The 20062-nt window shown below is 44.9% G+C and overlaps 1 protein-coding gene across 1 annotated transcript in view; it reads left to right on the plus strand.

Moving 5' to 3' along the window:
- Positions 1–20062, plus strand: part of LOC133530814 (microtubule-associated serine/threonine-protein kinase 3) — a 131766-nt gene that overhangs the window by 87947 nt on the left and 23757 nt on the right. The window contains exons 6-23 of the mRNA XM_061868887.1: positions 1927–2024; positions 3218–3340; positions 4298–4423; positions 4723–4804; positions 5420–5524; positions 6122–6286; positions 7385–7506; positions 7960–8097; positions 8558–8663; positions 9664–9863; positions 10762–10832; positions 11735–11844; positions 12209–12326; positions 13357–13481; positions 15952–16054; positions 16638–16792; positions 18200–18286; positions 18804–18925. Coding sequence (XP_061724871.1) covers positions 1927–2024; positions 3218–3340; positions 4298–4423; positions 4723–4804; positions 5420–5524; positions 6122–6286; positions 7385–7506; positions 7960–8097; positions 8558–8663; positions 9664–9863; positions 10762–10832; positions 11735–11844; positions 12209–12326; positions 13357–13481; positions 15952–16054; positions 16638–16792; positions 18200–18286; positions 18804–18925 — 2156 coding nt within the window. The remainder of the gene's footprint in view (positions 1–1926; positions 2025–3217; positions 3341–4297; positions 4424–4722; positions 4805–5419; positions 5525–6121; positions 6287–7384; positions 7507–7959; positions 8098–8557; positions 8664–9663; positions 9864–10761; positions 10833–11734; positions 11845–12208; positions 12327–13356; positions 13482–15951; positions 16055–16637; positions 16793–18199; positions 18287–18803; positions 18926–20062) is intronic.

Consider the following 20062-nt stretch of genomic DNA (forward strand, 5'->3'; position numbering starts at 1 on the left):
ATCACATGTCTCATTTTTAGGGTTCCGTAGCCAAATGGCATAAAACGGAACCCTTATAGTTTCGCCATGTCCGTCTGTCTGTCTGTCTGTCTGTCTGTCTGTCTGTCTGTCTGTCTGTCTGTCTGTCTGTCCGAGGCTTTGCTCCGTGGTCGTTAGTGCTAGAAAGCTGAAATTTGGTATGGATATATAAATCAATAAAGCCGACAAAGTCGTACAATAAAATATAAAAATTTAATTTTTTTTAGGGTACCTCCCCTACACGTAAAGTGGGGGTGAATTTTTTTTTTCGCTTCAACCCTAGAGTGTGGGGTATCGTTGGAAAGGTCTTTCAAAACTAATACGGGTTTTCAAGAAACATTTTTTGATAAAGTGAATATATTCGGAGATAATCGCTCCGAAAGAAAAAAAAAATGTGTCCCCCCCCTCTAACTTTTGAACCATAGGTCAAAAAAATATGAAAAAAATCGTGGAAGTAGAGCTTAAGAAAGACATTAAATGAAAACTATAGCGGACATGATCAGTTTAGCTGTTTTTGAGTTATCGCAAAAAGTTTTCCCTTCATAGTAAAAAGACTTACTTTAATTAGGTACTGATTATGCAAATTTGCCTATTTGTTTAACTCGGGTGAAAGGTACCATTTACTATACTTTAAGCTCCAGTTTAGCTTATTGTGACGGAAGAGTAACTACGGAACCCTACACTGAGCGTGGCCCGACATGCTCTTGGCCGGTTTTATTTATTTGATTAGGCAGGTGCTCGTAGAAAGTCGGACCTATTACTCGCGGGTTTTTTGCATGCAATACTGTGCGACGCGGAACTGTCCGAAGTTTTCCCGTGCTCCGGAGGCATTTGCCCACGACCTCCACTCGCTTAAATTGAGACAGGTGTTTACGCGTGAACATGATGACCTCAAAAATGTACTCCGAATAGTGGGTCATAATCTGATGCTCAGCAAATAACGCTTTACAGGACTGCCTCTGCTGTAGACCGAATGATTCCACTTTTTTAAAATGTAATAAACATGACCATGAGGTCCATGAGTTTGCTTCTTTGGGCAATAAACCTATTCATTCCAAACTATTAAAATGAATTTGACACGCCATTTCGATTTGTAACTATAGAGTCAGACCAAGCTAATTTGGCAGCGATTTTTATAGCCCAGCCTGTGCAAGTGTTAAGTAAACGTCATAATTTCATAGAAGTTTGCGTTTAAAATAACCCTTGCACTATCTAATCTGTCCAAATCGCTGCCAACTTATTTTAGTCTGACTCTAGTAAGTACTCGACGTACTGGTGCTTAAATGTAAGTTTTTAATACACTTTTACGTACATTTTATCATGATTTATACCTAGGGCTGCCATCTCGAATTTCGCCAAACCCGGACAAAGATTCAAAAAAACCCGGACATTTGGCGTAAATCGCATTTTTTCCCCGGACGAGTCCGAAAATAATATTTTTAAAAAACAAGACCTTTAATTTTACATGTAGTTTTAATGTGCTTCCTTACATGAAAAGGGTCCGGGTTTTCCCCGGACACTTCTTGACATCCCCCCCCCGGACGGCCTTCAAACTAGGACAAATCCGGGAAAACCCGGACGGATGGCAGCCCTATTTATACCACTTATTGTAAAAATTATCAAAATTCGGCGCTTGAGCAATTTGGTTTAAAACCACATTGAGGCAAAATTGAAAAAATTGCATTTTTTTTAAAGAGACACTAGCCGGGTCCACACAGAGCGAGCACAAGCGCGAGACAATTTCCTCACGCACAATACGGCCAGTGTAGACGTGCCTCGGCCGAGGAAAACACGCGCGCCGCCTCGCGTGTGCTCGCTGTGTGGACCCGGCTACTAATTAGATGCTTTCTAGATCAAAACGAGTTGATTTTAACGGGATATAAGTTCATGTATGTCTGTCTGTTCCAGTCACAATGCTCATCTCAAGAACGGCTGCTCGCGGTTGCCGTGTGCGAGCCCCCGCGAGCCCCGTGTCCACACTGCCATCAACACCAAAATTCGCTCAAGTATGTACCTTGTAACGATTATTTATATCAAAGAGAATTTGAAATAGAGGTGGACTGTCAAAGAAAACTTTGTAGCCACAGGAAATTTACTGCCATCTTTCGACACATGATTAAAACTTTTGGGATAAGAATCACATTGGGTTGTTAGACTGTTTGGGGTTTGAAGAGAAATCAAGAATCTAGAATGAACCTTTGGCCTAATGAGCTATGGTTGAATGTAATTGTGACGCTTTCATCCAAAAGGTACCACATTGTCGCTTGTTGATAAGGTTGATTTTAAATCGCAGCTATATGGAAATAGCGCCTTATGGACGACTGATAATAAGTATTACCGTTTTGGTTGAAAATGGCACAATTAGTTTTGAGCCTCCTCGAGCGCTTTAACGCATTCACTGCCACCGACGAATATATGCGTTCACCGTCATACAAGTTTGTTCCTAGGCCACGCCCCCTGGAAGTGAATGTGTTAATACACTGCCATCAACATCAAGATTTACTAAGTCTATGTACATATGTAACTTAAAAGTGATTATAAGAAATTTGGTTGTAGGACTGGTTTTGCCTGTAAAAATCTGCGGGATTACTTATTTTCAAAGTATAATACACCTTGTTCCTGTAGGATTAAGTTTGAGTATAGTTATCCATAAGCGCTTAAGGGGCTGTCAACACCCAATGTCCTTGAAATTGATGTTACTTAAACAGTTTTTTAAGGAAGACTATTTGTTTTAGTCAAGTAAGAAAAAAATATGTTCATATTAATTATATTTCAAAGACCGTGGTTGTACTCGATACATGATTGAACGAAATCGGCTCGATAGAAAATAATTGCAAAGATTGGTCTTAAAATCACAATTAAACGGTTCTATGTCTTTATTGTTTTGACTTATGGGTCTGCAATTAAAATCACAATTTCAAAACATTTATATCTAAACCGCTAATGAGTAAAATATTACACTAATAATCCACTTTTTTTTATTTTAATAATTTTCTTATTATTCCCTTGCCCAGGCCCAGTAACATGCGACAATGCTATCTCATTTACTCCGATACAAATACCCAGTGTGCGCGCTTTAGGTATTGACAGCATCTTAATATTAGCGTTTTCTTCAATGTCAATAATGTAGATTGACGATGACGATAAATGTAGAGTTTATCCATGGATTGCTTCCTAGTCTTGCATATTTCCCTTACAGCAGTTCGCAAGGCAGCGGCATGAACAACTGGGCATCATTGTCCGACAGCGGCGGCGCTTACACGGCTGCGCGCGCGCCCTCCCCACAGAGCCCGAAGCGGCGCGTGCGGAGTCGCAGTCTCAGGTACTTATTACCAGGGCCCGTACTTTTCATGCCGTTGACGCAAAAATGACGTAATTTAACATACAGGCAGTTTTTTTTACAACACTACAAATTTAGATAAATTACATTGACGCATACAAAAATAAATACTTTTTACGTGAAATACGCTGTTAAAATACAAAAATATGTATTATTTAATACATCAATAATCTATTAATTCGTCGAGTGATAATAAGATGAAAGTCAGTTAGACGTTACTGTACTTATTGTCACGTATATGTATCAGCTAACCAAAGAGGTTAACAAATTATTAATTATTACTAATTGGAATTATACTCTATGTAGCGTGATCTGTCAACGGCATGAAATGTACGGGCTGTGCTTATTAATCAAAATTCCTAAAAAACGTCTTTTATAATACGTCGGTGGCAAACACGCATACGGCCCGCCTGATGGTAAGCAGTGTCTGAGCCCATGGACGCTGGCAACTCCAGAGTTGCATGCGCGTTGCCGACCCTAACACTATTTTGCCCTCGTTGAGCTCTGGCAACACAACACTATGAGTTCCTACTCATCTAATGTTAGTTGGCTGCGGTTTAAACATGTAAGCTATACAAACAAAAACAAGACAATGAACTTAACTATTGGTCGATGTTACCATTATCACAGAGTTACATATCTAAACACATAAATCTTAAGCTAAATTAAACTAAAACCCAAATAGAAGAAAAACTATCCAGAAAACTCGCCCAGCGCCTCTTCAGACGTAATGGAGCCCATCAGTCCCATCACGCACGTTGCCACATTGAACGAGGATGGACAACCTCTGCATCAGGAACGACCTGGAGCGAGGGTCATGACCACACTCCCGCATGCGTGTGCCCACTTCCCCATCATCTTCATCGATTATAAATTCTGGTTTAGACCATGTTTTAGTTTTTTTTAAGTAACATTAAATATTTTGACTTTATTTTTCAGTTCTCCGTCCCGCTCCCCCGGCGGCGCGGCGAGCGGCGGCGAGGGCGCCAAGGACGATGCAGTGTCCGCCATGTCGTCTCTGTTCGCCGCGCGCTTCCCCGCCGCACAACGGGCCATGGACGACAAGTAATGCCTGACGAGAGTGACAAGGATAACAGTTTTTCGTTATAGTTCTTGCATGCTGCTTTCCAGTGATGACACTAACTCTGCCGTTTATCGGGAGGAAAAGTAAAAAAAAATCTTTTGCGCGGCTACTATTCCTTGATCCGACGGAGCGGTAGCTGGCGTTCACAAGGCTGTGATATTCCTTAATTGCTTTATAAGTTATTGCAATGGAAGAACTAGATCATATTAAGCTTTTCATGGCTCGCAATTTACATTGGTACTTAAATAAACAGATTAATAATGAAATTTCCCTGTTTCAGATTAAGATCACTAATTGAAGAGTTGACAGAACTAGACAAGAAACCGGACCGGCCGCCGATAGAGAGATTCGTTGCAAGACAGGTAAAAGATTAGATATTACTAAATAATGTTAAATAAGGAGCGATATAGGCTCATTGGAAAAAATATTCATGTCAGTGATGACAGATAGATCCCAAATTATTATCATTCTTTTTTTAAATACATAATGGACATATACAGAGGATTACTATAACTAGCTTAAATCTAAAATAGGCCCTTGAGGCACTGTACCATCAAGGATGCTGGCGGAATTTTCTTGTTGTATCGCAATGCTGATACATTGTACAAGGAAGCCGAAACTCTTTGGTCACCAGTTACGTCAACCAGACGCTTATATTTCTTTTAAATCTTGTCAAAACATCGTGTTACGATATCCGCCATATTTTTTTGGTTTTGTTTCATTTTATTGTGTTTTTCTCTTGGTTGACATGAGAACAAGCACCATAACTAAGGATTTCAGTCATCCATTTTGGTCCGTTTTGACATTTGTATGCCAACCGGCAAAACATAGTATTAAAATGTATATACCTAGGACCTATTCTGTACTTATGTTTTACAAATGAAGGATTCTGATTTTGTCATTTTGGAAAAAATATGTATTATAGATAAGGTTCCTTCGCGCTAAAAAAAAATGAATAAAAATAAAATATTGTGCAGGTATTGGAGATGGCGAGGGACTGTCTACACAAATCGGAATCGAAGCAGGTCACCAGCAGCTATTTCTATGATATGGCCGACAGTTTAGACAGATTGCTCGCCGAGGTAAGCACAACTAAAATAAGAAACGTGAAATTATGCAACTTGTATGCTGTGCAAGTGACTTGCATGCCGTGCAAGTGACTTGCGTAAGTTAAGGTCCTTGTGCGTGTTGAACCTCGAGTAAAAAACCCAAATACCAGCGCGAATCAATTGCACAAGTGACTTGCGTGATACTTTCGTAAGTAACGACTTTCACAAGCATAACTGCAGCAAGCTACGTATACTGATTATGCAAGTCACTTGCGCATCGAACTCATGAATACTGCTAATGCGCACTCTCTTTCTTCAGCTAAAATCATCTCGTGCAAGCACCATCACGCCGAATTTTTGTACCCAAAACGGTTCCTTTATTATGAGTATCGTTTTATAAGTAAAATCGCTATTTCCTTGAGCTTTGGGTTAAATAAGTTTTTTTTATTGTCTTGTTAACATTAAATAATTTTATGAGTTGAATTAACCACAATATTTTAAACTCCAATGTCATTTTTAACCGTTTGACCGCCAAATTTAACAAGTAAATTAAAGTTAAGATATTTAAATTGAAGTTGGCAAGTTTATACTTTTACGAGTCGAGATATTAATGCTCCTTATTTATTACAGACTCGGGAAAAATCAGCCGAAGCGGGCGCCCAAGTAGCGCCTCTAGTCACGCGGCTCATCCTCGCGATGGCTCGGCCCGCGCGCCTGCTGGAGTGCCTGGAGTTCGACCCCGAGCGGTTCTACCGGCTGCTCGAGGCGGCAGAGGGACACGCTAAGCACATGCAGGTGTGGAACAGTCACAGTAGCGCCTCTAGTCACGCGGCTCATCCTCGCGATGGCTCGGCCCGCGCGCCTGCTGGAGTGCCTGGAGTTCGACCCCGAGCGGTTCTACCGGCTGCTCGAGGCGGCAGAGGGACACGCTAAGCACATGCAGGTGTGGAACAGTCACAGTAGCGCCTCTAGTCACGCGGCTCATCCTCGCGATGGCTCGGCCCGCGCGCCTGCTGGAGTGCCTGGAGTTCGACCCCGAGCGGTTCTACCGGCTGCTCGAGGCGGCAGAGGGACACGCTAAGCACATGCAGGTGTGGAACAGTCACAGTAGCGCCTCTAGTCACGCGGCTCATCCTCGCGATGGCTCGGCCCGCGCGCCTGCTGGAGTGCCTGGAGTTCGACCCCGAGCGGTTCTACCGGCTGCTCGAGGCGGCAGAGGGACACGCTAAGCACATGCAGGTGTGGAACAGTCACAGTAGCGCCTCTAGTCACGCGGCTCATCCTCGCGATGGCTCGGCCCGCGCGCCTGCTGGAGTGCCTGGAGTTCGACCCCGAGCGGTTCTACCGGCTGCTCGAGGCGGCAGAGGGACACGCTAAGCACATGCAGGTGTGGAACAGTCACAGTAGCGCCTCTAGTCACGCGGCTCATCCTCGCGATGGCTCGGCCCGCGCGCCTGCTGGAGTGCCTGGAGTTCGACCCCGAGCGGTTCTACCGGCTGCTCGAGGCGGCAGAGGGACACGCTAAGCACATGCAGGTGTGGAACAGTCACAGTAGCGCCTCTAGTCACGCGGCTCATCCTCGCGATGGCTCGGCCCGCGCGCCTGCTGGAGTGCCTGGAGTTCGACCCCGAGCGGTTCTACCGGCTGCTCGAGGCGGCAGAGGGACACGCTAAGCACATGCAGGTGTGGAACAGTCACACTCCTTTGTCACATCCGGGACATATTCTAACTGAAAACTCGACTAAATGTTTCATGATAGGTTTTTACAAGCTTTTATGTAGTTTGCGTAATCTATGTTTGTACATATGTAAATTGGCTGATAATGCCAATTTACATAAACAACGCAATTTGAATATCAGATTGTATGTATGCTCAATACGATCTGTTCGGCAGGGCATGACGTCGGACATCCCGAAGTACATCATCCACAAGCTGGGCCTGTCCCGCGACCCGCTGGCCGAGCTGCACGCGCCGCCGCCGCCGCCGCAGCCGCCGCTCAACGCCTCGCCTTCCAAGTAACTCACTACTATACTTTATAAAAAAAAAAACAGTTAAAAGAATCTTGATTTTCCGTAATCGTAAGTTTTGAGTCTTTTCTAATGACAAGATGTTTGCCAATATTTGGCAAATTTAACTGTAACTATCAAGTTTTTTTATCGCTTACTTGCAGCTTGCCCTGCTGAAGGGGGGGGAGGCAGCTGCCCCCTCCAGAGCACAAAATTTCTTACCAAATGTATGCCCCTCCCCGACCCCTTGGCCATCAGCCACATGAACTGCTCCCCTTCCTAGGACTTATCAGCTGGCGACGCCCTTGTTTAACGCCATTGTTTGATTTAAGATTTTTTTCCCATTAACACGATTTATTTGATTACAATTTCTTCGCAACAAACATACAATAAAAGAACATTTTCTGACCATAAATAAAAATATTAAACAAAAAATATAACGACACAACAACGTTATTTCAGATCGCGAGGCCGCCAGTCGCCGCCCTTGGGCCCGGGCGGCGCGCCGCCCTCCGAGGGCGACTACCAGGTCATCAAGCTCATCTCCAACGGGGCCTACGGCGCCGTCTACCTCGTCAAACACAAGCAGACGAGGACGAGGCACGTACATATCTATACTTAATGTATATATTACTTCTTTCTATTCTTGATTAGCCGAAATATTTATATTTGGCAAGTTCTACCTACCGACTAATTCACCTCGTGGAAGAGTTATTTATTTTTTTAACCGATATTAGTACGATATCGAAAATACACGCGATTTCCGGGTTTGTCCCATAGTAAAAAATTGCTCAGTAAAACCTAAACATGAATGGGTCTCTTTCCTTGCCTTTCGTTCTGTTGCATACTTTATATGTAACATCATAACAATTTCGGTCATCAATTGATTAAAAAACCATGCCAACGACTTGTTCATTTTTGTTTGCCAAATTTACATTTAGTTTCACAACTGGAATAGAAATATGTAAATAATTTGAAACCGGCTTTTGTGTCTTTGGGACTATTGGCTCTTTTCTGCATTATGATGACGTTTTAATTTATTATTATGTTTTTATTGCAGATACGCGATGAAGAAGATCAGTAAAAACAACTTAATACTTCGGAATCAAGTCGAGCAGGCGTTCGCGGAGAGAGACATCCTCAGTTTTGCTGACAACCCCTTTGTGGTAAGATATTGCAATATTACATTACGATACAAATGTGAATAACTTTTAATAAAAAAAAACCGACTTCATTGAGGGAGACCGGTGAAAGAACGATTATTGTTGATTTGAGATTTCATACAATGAAATTAAAAAGACAGCGTCCTACGCCTAATTATGTAGAAAAAGAGGTAACATGTTTTTTTTTTGTCGGTGTACCCACCTTGACATATTTCAGATTTGCCCTATGGTTGACTGGTAAGATACCCGCAGTAGGGTATTCGACTGTATTTAAGATATATTATTTCACACCATGCATGAAAATAAAGCACCAGATAATTATTAAAAAAACTAAATAGGATAGAAATATAAAAATGTGCCTTGAAAACCTAACTGCTTGACAAACATGCAAAAAGAACAAATTTCCAAACGTGAACTATATATCGTTAAAGAGTTCCGTTCTGTTCATCATCAGCAGTTCCACTTCATCAAATGTTACTTCTACAAATGTAAATACTTGATTTGTTGATGAAAATACCAAGATCACTATATATGCCTTTAACATTTAAGGAGACCCCATCGTCAGAACTCGTACTTGACAAAAATTTGTCTTGAAAATCTAATTTGCTTAACAAACACAGCGAAGAGGACAAATCGCCAAACGTGTACTATGCGTCGTTGAAGAGTTCCATTCTGATCATCATCAGCAGTTCCACGTCATCAAATGTCACCTTTTTAAATGTAAATGCTTGATTTGTTAAAGAAAATACAAAAATCACTAAATCACATTTGAAGAGTTCCCTCTATTCCTCATGGATCCGGATCAGAACTAAGTTTGACAAAAACGGGACCAATCTGTATGTATATAAAATAAAACAAAAATAATAATTTTCAAAATCGGTTTAGAAATGACGGAGTTATGGAGTAACAAACATAAAAAAATAATTAAAATCTTGAAGTCGGTTAAAAATAAACCCCTTTCGTCCCGGTCTCTGTAGTAATGTACCATTTCCATGTCGTACAGGTAACGATGTACTGCTCCTTCGAAACCAAACGCCACCTCTGTCTCATCCTCGAGTTCGTCGAAGGCGGCGACTGCGCTACTCTACTCCGCGCCGGGCCTCTCCCACCCGACATGGCGAGACATTACTTCGCTGAAGCCGTGCTTGCTGTAGAATATCTACATTCTTATGGCGTTGTACATAGAGACTTGAAGCCTGACAAGTAAGCTGTTTACACTCACTAACTTCTTCAGTTGTAATCGTAGCCTGACAATTAAGTCTCGTGTGGTATGGTTACAATAAGACTGTGTCATTCTACTCCGCGCCGGGCCTCTACCACCCGACATGGCAAGACATTAAGTACATATAGCAAGTTACATTTAGATTTTATTCTAGAAAGTTTCTAGACTAGTATTTTTATACAAGTTTCGTGTTTGACGATCCTTTTGTGAAATTCTTATTATTAAGTTTACCATATCTATAATAATACAATGTTTTTTTTGGGAACAATAATAACTGCATCAATAAATTGCTCTGATATTTAGATTAAGATGATATTTGTGAAATTTGATGATTTAAAAGTGCTTGTTACTAGGCCTATTTGAATAAACTGTAGGACGCAGCACAGGAGCCGTCAGATTTTTGGCGCGAGGCGTAAATGTGAAGTTTATTGTTCCGATGTAGCCCACAAGATGGCAGAACCTACTATGCCCAAGAAAACACGTGACGTGTACTTGTGCATGTTTATGGTTCCGATTCAGGCCGCAAGATGGCAGACCCTCCAACGCGCACGGTCCCTATACTGTTCTACGAGTACACCGCACCGGGCCTATTTCACCCGACGTGGCATATTCTTCTTTGCCACCAATACCGATGTGGTGTAAAAAAAGAAACTCACTTCAATTTCATTTATTTGATTACTCAGTGGTTTGGTTGGATATAAAAGTCAGAACAATAATTTTGACTGCAAATTATTCCAAACACTACCAAAATAAGAGTTGCATGCGTCCATAAGCTACGGTGACTGCTTACCATCAGGCGGGCTGTATGCTTGTTTGCCACCGACGTGGTATTAAAAAAAATGTTTTTTTCTGAAACTTATTCAGATTTTCTTGTTTCAGTTTGTTGATCACTGCCACGGGACACATCAAATTGACAGACTTTGGTCTTAGCAAGATGGGTCTCATGTCTTGTAAGTATATCGTGTAATGTTCTTTCTTATTTTTGAATTAATATCCACAACTTCAATAAAAACATATAACATTTTATTTACAATAACAATATATACAGAGGATTACTATAACTAGCTTAAATCTAAAATGCCCGTTATGAAATATATAATTCAAAGAACAAGGATTTTTAATTTGACCAGCCTTTTGGACATAATTCCCCGGTCAATTTTGGCAATGGTCCCGGGTTCGAATCCCAGTAAGGGCATTTCTATGATGAACACAAATATTTGTTCCTGAATCATGGCTGTTTTCTATGTTTCGTCGCCTAGTACCCATAGTACAAGCTTTGCTTAGTTTGGGGCTCGGTCGTTTGTGTAAGATTGTACCCAATATTTACATTTGTTATTGTATCTCCTTGGATGTCCCAGGCCTATAAATCCCGGTCTTTTGATAGGCTTGCGTGGGGATATAGGTCCAACACGTAGAGGCCCCTTGGAGAGCTTTAATGTCATGTAGAACGCCTGCTGGAACTCGTTCACAGGCGCAACAATAGAGACCCATGAACCGGTCGCAGTAGGCATTGGGACTATTGTAGAAAAAGTGAACACTATGATGGTCTATAGATTAAAGTTTGGGTGGACAATGAGACTGGGTTATTGCAAAGACGTCCGAACACCGGCCATAATATTTATTACTTCTGCCCTCCGGGCGGAAAGCGTCAACTTTGCTCCCGCTGCGCTAAACGAAGTTGCCGCTTTCCGCCTCCGTCGAGCAGAAAAATTGTATACGCACCACGGGAGGAATCGTAGCACATTCCATCCCGCGTGTTTGCCACCCTCGCCTCCGACTCCTCCTTTTTCCTTCCTATTTTCCTACTTTTTATTCCTTGGGATACAAATAACTATCGATTACTTGTTCACAGTGGCAACAAACCTGTACGAAGAGTACGCCGACAGGGAGGCGCGGCAGTTTTCCGATAAGCAAGTTTGTGGCACGCCCGAGTATATCGCCCCGGAGGTCATACTACGACAGGTAACTCTTAACCCTTTTTTGTTGGCCTGGAAATGCTGTTACACCTCGTCCCTCTGGCCTGGCCTTTCACCTCCTGGCTCTTTCCATTGAGAAAGAGGGGGTAGCCTCTGAACGAATATGCCGTTTGGGGAGATGTGCTGGAATAACTTTCTACCACGACGTCCCCCCGGATTAAGTCATGAAACCTTTTTAATGCATTGATCATTTAACACTCCAATTTTCATTCTACTTGTTTTGAAGTAAAAGTTTTAAGGAAAATAGCCGGACCAAGTTAACTCTGCGCGACATTTGGAATAACATAGTGTGGAATTACTGTCAAATATTTATGAAATTTAAAATGTATATTTTTATTATCTCTCGTTAGGGCTACGGTAAGCCAGTGGACTGGTGGTCGATGGGCATCATCCTGTACGAGTTCATCGTCGGCTGCGTGCCCTTCTTCGGAGACACGCCTGAAGAATTGTTTGCTCACACTGTTAATGGTATGTTGCTTATTCTTTAAAATCCTAGCTCATAATCTTTTGAAAAACCTTCAAATTTTGGACCCGAGTACGTCCTTAAACTACGTCCAAAAGAGAGGTATGGGCATTGTGAATGTCATCTCGCTTTGTGTGGTAGGGCACAGCACAGCGGATGTTATTCCAGATCTAGAGCAGAGCCCAACTGGGGAAGTACCTCCACCTTACAGAAAACCGCAGCCAAATAACACTAGACCCTACTCATAGTGTTGTGTTCCTGCCGGTGAGTAAGGTTGCCAGAGCTCAACGAGGGGTTGGGGGGCTTAGGGTCGGCAACGCGCATGTAACTCCTCTGGAGTTGCAGGCGTACATAGGCTACGGAAACTGCTTACCATCAGGCGGGCCGTATGCTTGTTTGCCACCGACGTAGTAAAAAAAAAAGGCCTGGATTTTTTGATTTATTATAAGGTGTTTTTTCTACCTTTAGTCATATTTTGCGAGGGAAATTTTCAGGTCGTACTGAGTAACCATTAGTATGGGACCAACCCAATTGGCTTCGAGATCGAGATTACATTTGCATTGTTGCATCCAGGGACTACATAACCGACAAATAACGATACCTTTATATAACGGTATGACGTCATACCGGTTTAATAAGAACCATTTAGGTAACCGAAGAAATTTATTTCGGTACCGGTAAATAACGGTACCGTTATTTTCTCGGGTCCCTATCAGCTTAGGCGTCGTTGCCAAGCCAAAGAGTGAATAGGCTACTACTGAACCGGTGAGGTCTATCTTAGACCCTGTCTTCACTTTCCATCAGGTGTGAATAGAGCCAATCGCCGATCAGGTTTTTAATTTAAAAAAAAAAAAAAACCTTTTTACTAATTAGGAATATAATCAGTGTTCGTACATTGACCCCCCTGTTGCTATCTCTATTGCACAAAAATCCTTGTGGTAACTTTCATTGTATGCTATCAACGCTATTTAGTGTTATTAACGTTTTTTTTTTCTGAACGTGAATATGTACATTTTTGGAATGTATTGATAATAGATGACATCGAGTGGCCCTCAGAAGAAGACTTCCCTATAGCGGTGGAGGCGAGAGCTATTATCACAGAACTGCTCGCGCGGAACCCTAGGGACCGACTCGGGACCGGCGGTACGCATCAAGTCAAGGTAATTATATGTGGTATAAAATAAAATAAAAAAACATTTATTTCAGACCGATAAGATCCATAAATTTTGTTAGTAACAGTAAAATAATTCTTAAACTTTACTTTAGTACCAATTAACTTACATAAAACTAAATTAAAATTAAATTATCCAGCTTATAAAGCCTTGCCTATCAACACGTCTACCCAGTAGCTCGTGAGATGGCAATCAAGGCGCTCAGCCAACGTCCTTAAAGCTGGCCATACACACTAGGGTATGCCTGCGCAGTTTTGCCTGTACAGTTCAACTGCACAGGCGAAGCTGTATAGGAATCTGCACAGTCGAATGCCACACACGCGCCGTTTTACCTGTGCAGTTGGTAAAACTGCGCAGGCATACCCTAGTGTGTATGGCCAGCTTTAGGAGGGTGTTGCTACTGCCGCACACGTGTCAGCAGAGACGCTATTCTTTTGCGCCTGATGGCATAAAAGTCATCCGTTCGCGCCTCCGCGAACATACCAGATGCGCTGCAGTGTCTCGGCAGCTTCAACAACATCCCCAGGACGCTATTGTAAATAATTAATAATAATTATAATAATAATTAAGCCATTTATTTCCAATAGATTACATTCCACGCTTCGATATATTAATTACATTATTATTATTTTGATTATTTGTATAATTATATAGTTAGCAATATAAATAGCAGTAGCATAAGACTTTAATTTATATACCTATATATATATTAGATGATAAATTAGTTTATATTAATTAGTAGTATTTTAGTATCTAATTATTATCTATTGGGCTGTCCATTTACGGACATAGGCCTCCTCCCTCCTGTTCCACTCGTTCCTATCAGCGGCTACTCGGGTCCAGGTGATGCCCGCCTCGGCGGCGACAGGACGCTATTGTACTGAACCCTTAGTGTGTTATAGGCTCGCTGCGTAAATGTTAGTATAATACGTATAGGGAATATTACGCGAAACTCTGCCTAGGGGGCGCCACTACCACAATCCATCACTGATGGTCTACCGCGAAACACGAAAATCGAAATATCGTTATCTAACCTCTCTATCACTCTTCCATTTTCGAGCGATGAAGAGGCAGGTAACTAAATTTCGATTTTCGCGTTTCCCGGTAGGTCTTTTGTAAACAAACCGCCTTGACGCATTAATGTCATATTTTATTATCTGTGAAAACTTGTCAAAAAACTGTTCAAGACACAGTATGTATAAGTTACTCTATAATTTACGAAAAGTACTAGTGCTGCACTCTGGCCGCAGAACATTGCAGTAATATTCCCTATTTCCTTCGGTCGTGTTTTAATTTATCAAGACTACATGAATGATAAAACAACGTGGGATTAATTGTGATTCGAAATGATTAATTATTTATTATATTTGAATAATGATGATGAAATGGATATTCCAATGCATGTATTTCCTTTGTTGTTTTTATTATATTTGTTTGACATTTAGAATTTATTCTAGAAACAATCTAGACTAGTATTTTTTATAATTTTTTTTTTGTATGACTGTTTTTTGTGAAAGTTTTAGTATTAAATTTGATCTATGAATTATATTCATTAGTATTATATATGGAATAATATTTACAACATCAATAAATTGCTCTGATAATTAGATTAAGATAATTATATGTAATACTGTCTTACTATTCATAAGGCCCCCGGGGGAACTAGGGGCGATGACGGACTAACCCCCCCCCCGGCGGGCGGCCTGTAGGCCGCAGACATTTTGGGAGCCAATTGGTCAGGCACCCCAGTCCTGTGGGCTTTTAACCGCAAAGACTCCCCCGGAGCCCTGCGCAGCCCACTACGGCGGAGGCAGCAAGCGCGCATAGCGCCTGGCTCTGCCCCCAGCCCGTCGTCGGCGGAGTGGATGCGCGTCAGGGTCATTCTCGCGCGCACGCTCCGCTGCCTCCTTCTGCGACATAATTTCGTCACAAAAGGTGGCCATCGCCTTCCATGCCTCCTCGCTGTCCAGCATGATATTCACTATGCTCGGCAACGAAAGGTCTACTCCTAATTTTGCCTGAAGGGTGGCCCGTTGGAGCTCCCATGTAGGGCACTCCTCGAGAGAATGACGCGCCGTGTCCACCGGTGCGCCACACTCATGGCACATGGAGGATTCCTCCCTCTGTCTGCGGTGCAGGTACTTACCAAAGCATCCATGGTCAGTAAGTATCTGCACCATGTGGAAAGTTAGCGTACCTTGCCTCCTTCCCACCCAGCGTTCCAGATGCGGCAGTACGGCGTCCACCGTCGTTAGCCCATATTTTGCAGCGTCGAGCTCTGCCCTCCATCGGCGAAGTGTTTCCACTTGGGCTGTTTCCCGGATGTTCTGAACTTCTTCTCCGTCTGGGACTATTCATAAGGCCTAGCAACAAGGCCTACATGAATAAAGTATATTTGAATTAAATTGAATTGACCCTACTTTCCGCACTTGTATTGTAAAACTATTCTGTTTCATAGGAACATGTGTATTTCTACGGTCTGGACTGGAATAACCTTCTGCGGCGGAAAGCAGAGTTCATTCCTCAGCTGGAAAACGATGAGGACACCAGTTACTTTGACAGTAAGTCTAGATTTGTTTTTTCATAACAACCATTTACTATGTGACAGGATTTTAGAAGTGAAAACTTCTTTGGCGGCGCTGTGCACTTTTTGTGACGGGGGAAAAATGTTAAACTCGCGACAGGTCACGTGACCGACAGATTCGACAGATTGAAAATTCGTAAGACGGACACGTGACCTGATCGAAAAACATATGTTAAAGATTTAGATTTAGATTTAGATGAATATTATATTTTACCACATCAATGTTAGTACTTTTATACTGATAATTAAAGCAATTCGTGTCTAAATATTGTCTAACCATTCCAAAATATCTAAAATGCACATCGTTAATATTCAAGTTTTCACTTCTGCCGGCACTCCCGGAGTGCAAACAGCTTTTTTTTTATATGGCTGTAGATTCGCGTAATACAACTAATAATTTCGTTGCTAAGCGGACCCCAGGCTCCCATGAGCGGTGGCAAAATTCCAGGACAACGCGAGGAAGATCAGTACATCTAGGTTGCATTATTACTTGTGACCTAACTCCGTACATATTCGTCGATATGCTGACCTACATGTTTGTGTGTCTGTGTGTTACGCAGGTCGCTGTGACCGCTACAACCACAGCGAAGCGGATACAGACGAGGCAGCGGAAGCGGTGGCGGAGGCGGGCGAGGAGGCAGGACTCTTTGCCGCCTTCTCTTCAACGTCGCCGCAGTGGCGAAGGCACACCTCGGCGGTGTCACATGATTCTAGGGTGAGTAGTGTTTATATATCCTACAGCAGGCGGATACAGACGAGGCAACGGGAGCGGTGGCGGAGGCGGGTGAGGAAGTGCATCTGTTTGACGCCTTCTCTCCAACCTCGCCGCAATGGCGGCGGCACACTTCGGCGGTATCGCATGATTCTAGGGTGAGTAGTGTTTATATATCCTACAGCAGGCGGATACAGACGAGGCAGCGGGAGCGGTGGCGGAGGCGGGTGAGGAAGTGCATCTGTTTGACGCCTTCTCTCCAACCTCGCCGCAATGGCGGCGGCACACTTCGGCGGTATCGCATGATTCTAGGGTGAGTAGTGTTTATATATCCTACAGCAGGCGGATACAGACGAGGCAGCGGGAGCGGTGGCGGAGGCGGGCGAGGAAGTGGATCTGTTTGACGCCTTCTCTTCAACGTCGCCGCAGTGGCGAAGGCACACCTCGGCGGTGTCACATGATTCTAGGGTGAGTAGTGTTTATTTATCCTACAGCAGGCGGATGCAGACGAGGCAGCGGGAGCGGTGGCGGAGGCGGGTGAGGAAGTGCATCTGTTTGACGCCTTCTCTCCAACCTCGCCGCAATGGCGGCGGCACACTTCGGCGGTATCGCATGATTCTAGGGTGAGTAGTGTTTATATATCCTACAGCAGGCGGATGCAGACGAGGCAGCGGGAACGGTGGCGGAGGCGGGCGAGGAAGTGGATCTGTTTGACGCCTTCTCTTCAACGTCGCCGCAGTGGCGAAGGCACACCTCGGCGGTGTCACATGATTCTAGGGTGAGTAGTGTTTATATATCCTACAGCAGGCGGATGCAGACGAGGCAGCGGGAGCGGTGGCGGAGGCGGGCGAGGAAGTGGATCTGTTTGACGCCTTCTCTTCAACGTCGCCGCAGTGGCGAAGGCACACCTCGGCGGTGTCACATGATTCAAGAGTGTGTTCTATATAGCTACTGAAATGTTTACCTACACTTATGCTTTCTATTTATTCCTTTTCTTTAAATCGTTATAATTTAATTGAGTGAAACATTCGGGTCTTTTAACTCCTCAATTCCTGAATTGGACAGTAAATAAACTACTTCAAATTGTTATTTAAATTTAGATTTGAATTTTGGGTTCCGTATCAAAAAGGTGCAAACCTTTATTATTTTCCCGCTGACTCTATACCTCGTTGAGGGGAAACGGGAGGTTAATAAACGACTTTAATCGAGTCCCAATATCGAGTCGGCAAAAATGTTACATTTGAACTCCCACACATGCGTCAGAGCCCACGCGAAATTCATACAAAATTTGTAAAAATTCAAAATATCTTCCGTTTTTAGCATTTCAAAGTGTTGTGACGAGTCCCAGTCCTCTTAACCGCGATGCTATTTACGGTATACTGTGTGTAACGGCATTATATTGTTCCACAGAGTACGGACAGCTGGCCGGGCACTCCCGACAGCGCCGGGCCTCCGAGCACACCTACTGCTCCTTTGCATCATCACCCGAGGTGCCCGGTAAGTGTATAGTGTGTGTAGTAGGCATTTTAAAATAAAAAATAATTAGAAATATCGTTGAACGTATAATGTACCACGATTTACAAACCGTCGATACCTATGATGAAATTCCTGTATGACTTCCACGACGAATGCGTCTTGATGATACGTTGGCAGTAGTTCGAGGCAGGATAACGCGCACTTGAGACGAGTCGGCGCGCCGCGTGGCACCGCATCGCGCCGCGTCGCTTCTCGTTCGCGTCTAGATCGTTCACCTAAGATGAACGTTCACCCAGCGGTGATTTGCCAACATATCGAACTGGAACTGCACTGGAAGGACTAGTTTTATGTCAATGTTATTGTATACAGGATCCGTTTAAGTCTTACTCTGCCAATATACAAAGTTTAAAAGAATTTGCATCAAAAAAAATTTCTTCCATTTTTTCCTAATCAGAACGCGATACCGAATAGGTACTTAAACGGACCCCGACTAATTTAGTTACACATTGTATGGTCAAGTAACAAATGGTTTCCGCAGATGATAATCCCCGGCGGTTCAGCGTCAACAGCGGAGTCCTCGCAGACGGACTCGGACGACGTGTCGCCCGCCGCGCGCCGCCGCCCCGCGCTGCGCCCGCACCCCGCGCAGCCCGCCCGCGCGTCAGTACACTGCATACTATACTATACACGGTAACCCCGGCGTCCACCGCGGAGTGTCGCAGACGGACTCGGACGACGTGTCGCCCGCCGCGCGCCGCCGCCCCGCGCTGCGCCCGCACCCCGCGCAGCCCGCCCGCGCGTCAGTACACTGCATACTATACTATACACGGTAACCCCGGCGTCCACCGCGGAGTGTCGCAGACGGACTCGGACGACGTGTCGCCCGCCGCGCGCCGCCGCCCCGCGCTGCGCCCGCACCCCGCGCAGCCCGCCCGCGCGTCAGTACACTGCATACTATACTATACACGGTAACCCCGGCGTCCACCGCGGAGTGTCGCAGACGGACTCGGACGACGTGTCGCCCGCCGCGCGCCGCCGCCCCGCGCTGCGCCCGCACCCCGCGCAGCCCGCCCGCGCGTCAGTACACTGCATACTATACTATACACGGTAACCCCGGCGTCCACCGCGGAGTGTCGCAGACGGACTCGGACGACGTGTCGCCCGCCGCGCGCCGCCGCCCCGCGCTGCGCCCGCACCCCGCGCAGCCCGCCCGCGCGTCAGTACACTGCATACTATACTATACACGGTAACCCCGGCGTCCACCGCGGAGTGTCGCAGACGGACTCGGACGACGTGTCGCCCGCCGCGCGCCGCCGCCCCGCGCTGCGCCCGCACCCCGCGCAGCCCGCCCGCGCGTCAGTACACTGCATACTATACTATACACGGTAACCCCGGCGTCCACCGCGGAGTGTCGCAGACGGACTCGGACGACGTGTCGCCCGCCGCGCGCCGCCGCCCCGCGCTGCGCCCGCACCCCGCGCAGCCCGCCCGCGCGTCAGTACACTGCATACTATACTATACACGGTAACCCCGGCGTCCACCGCGGAGTGTCGCAGACGGACTCGGACGACGTGTCGCCCGCCGCGCGCCGCCGCCCCGCGCTGCGCCCGCACCCCGCGCAGCCCGCCCGCGCGTCAGTACACTGCATACTATACTATACACGGTAACCCCGGCGTCCACCGCGGAGTGTCGCAGACGGACTCGGACGACGTGTCGCCCGCCGCGCGTCAGTACACTGCATACTATACTATACACGGTAACCCCGGCGTCCACCGCGGAGTGTCGCAGACGGACTCG

This window comes from Cydia pomonella, chromosome 23 (genome assembly GCF_033807575.1).
Source record: "Cydia pomonella isolate Wapato2018A chromosome 23, ilCydPomo1, whole genome shotgun sequence".
NCBI classification, from domain to species: Eukaryota; Metazoa; Arthropoda; class Insecta; order Lepidoptera; family Tortricidae; genus Cydia; species Cydia pomonella.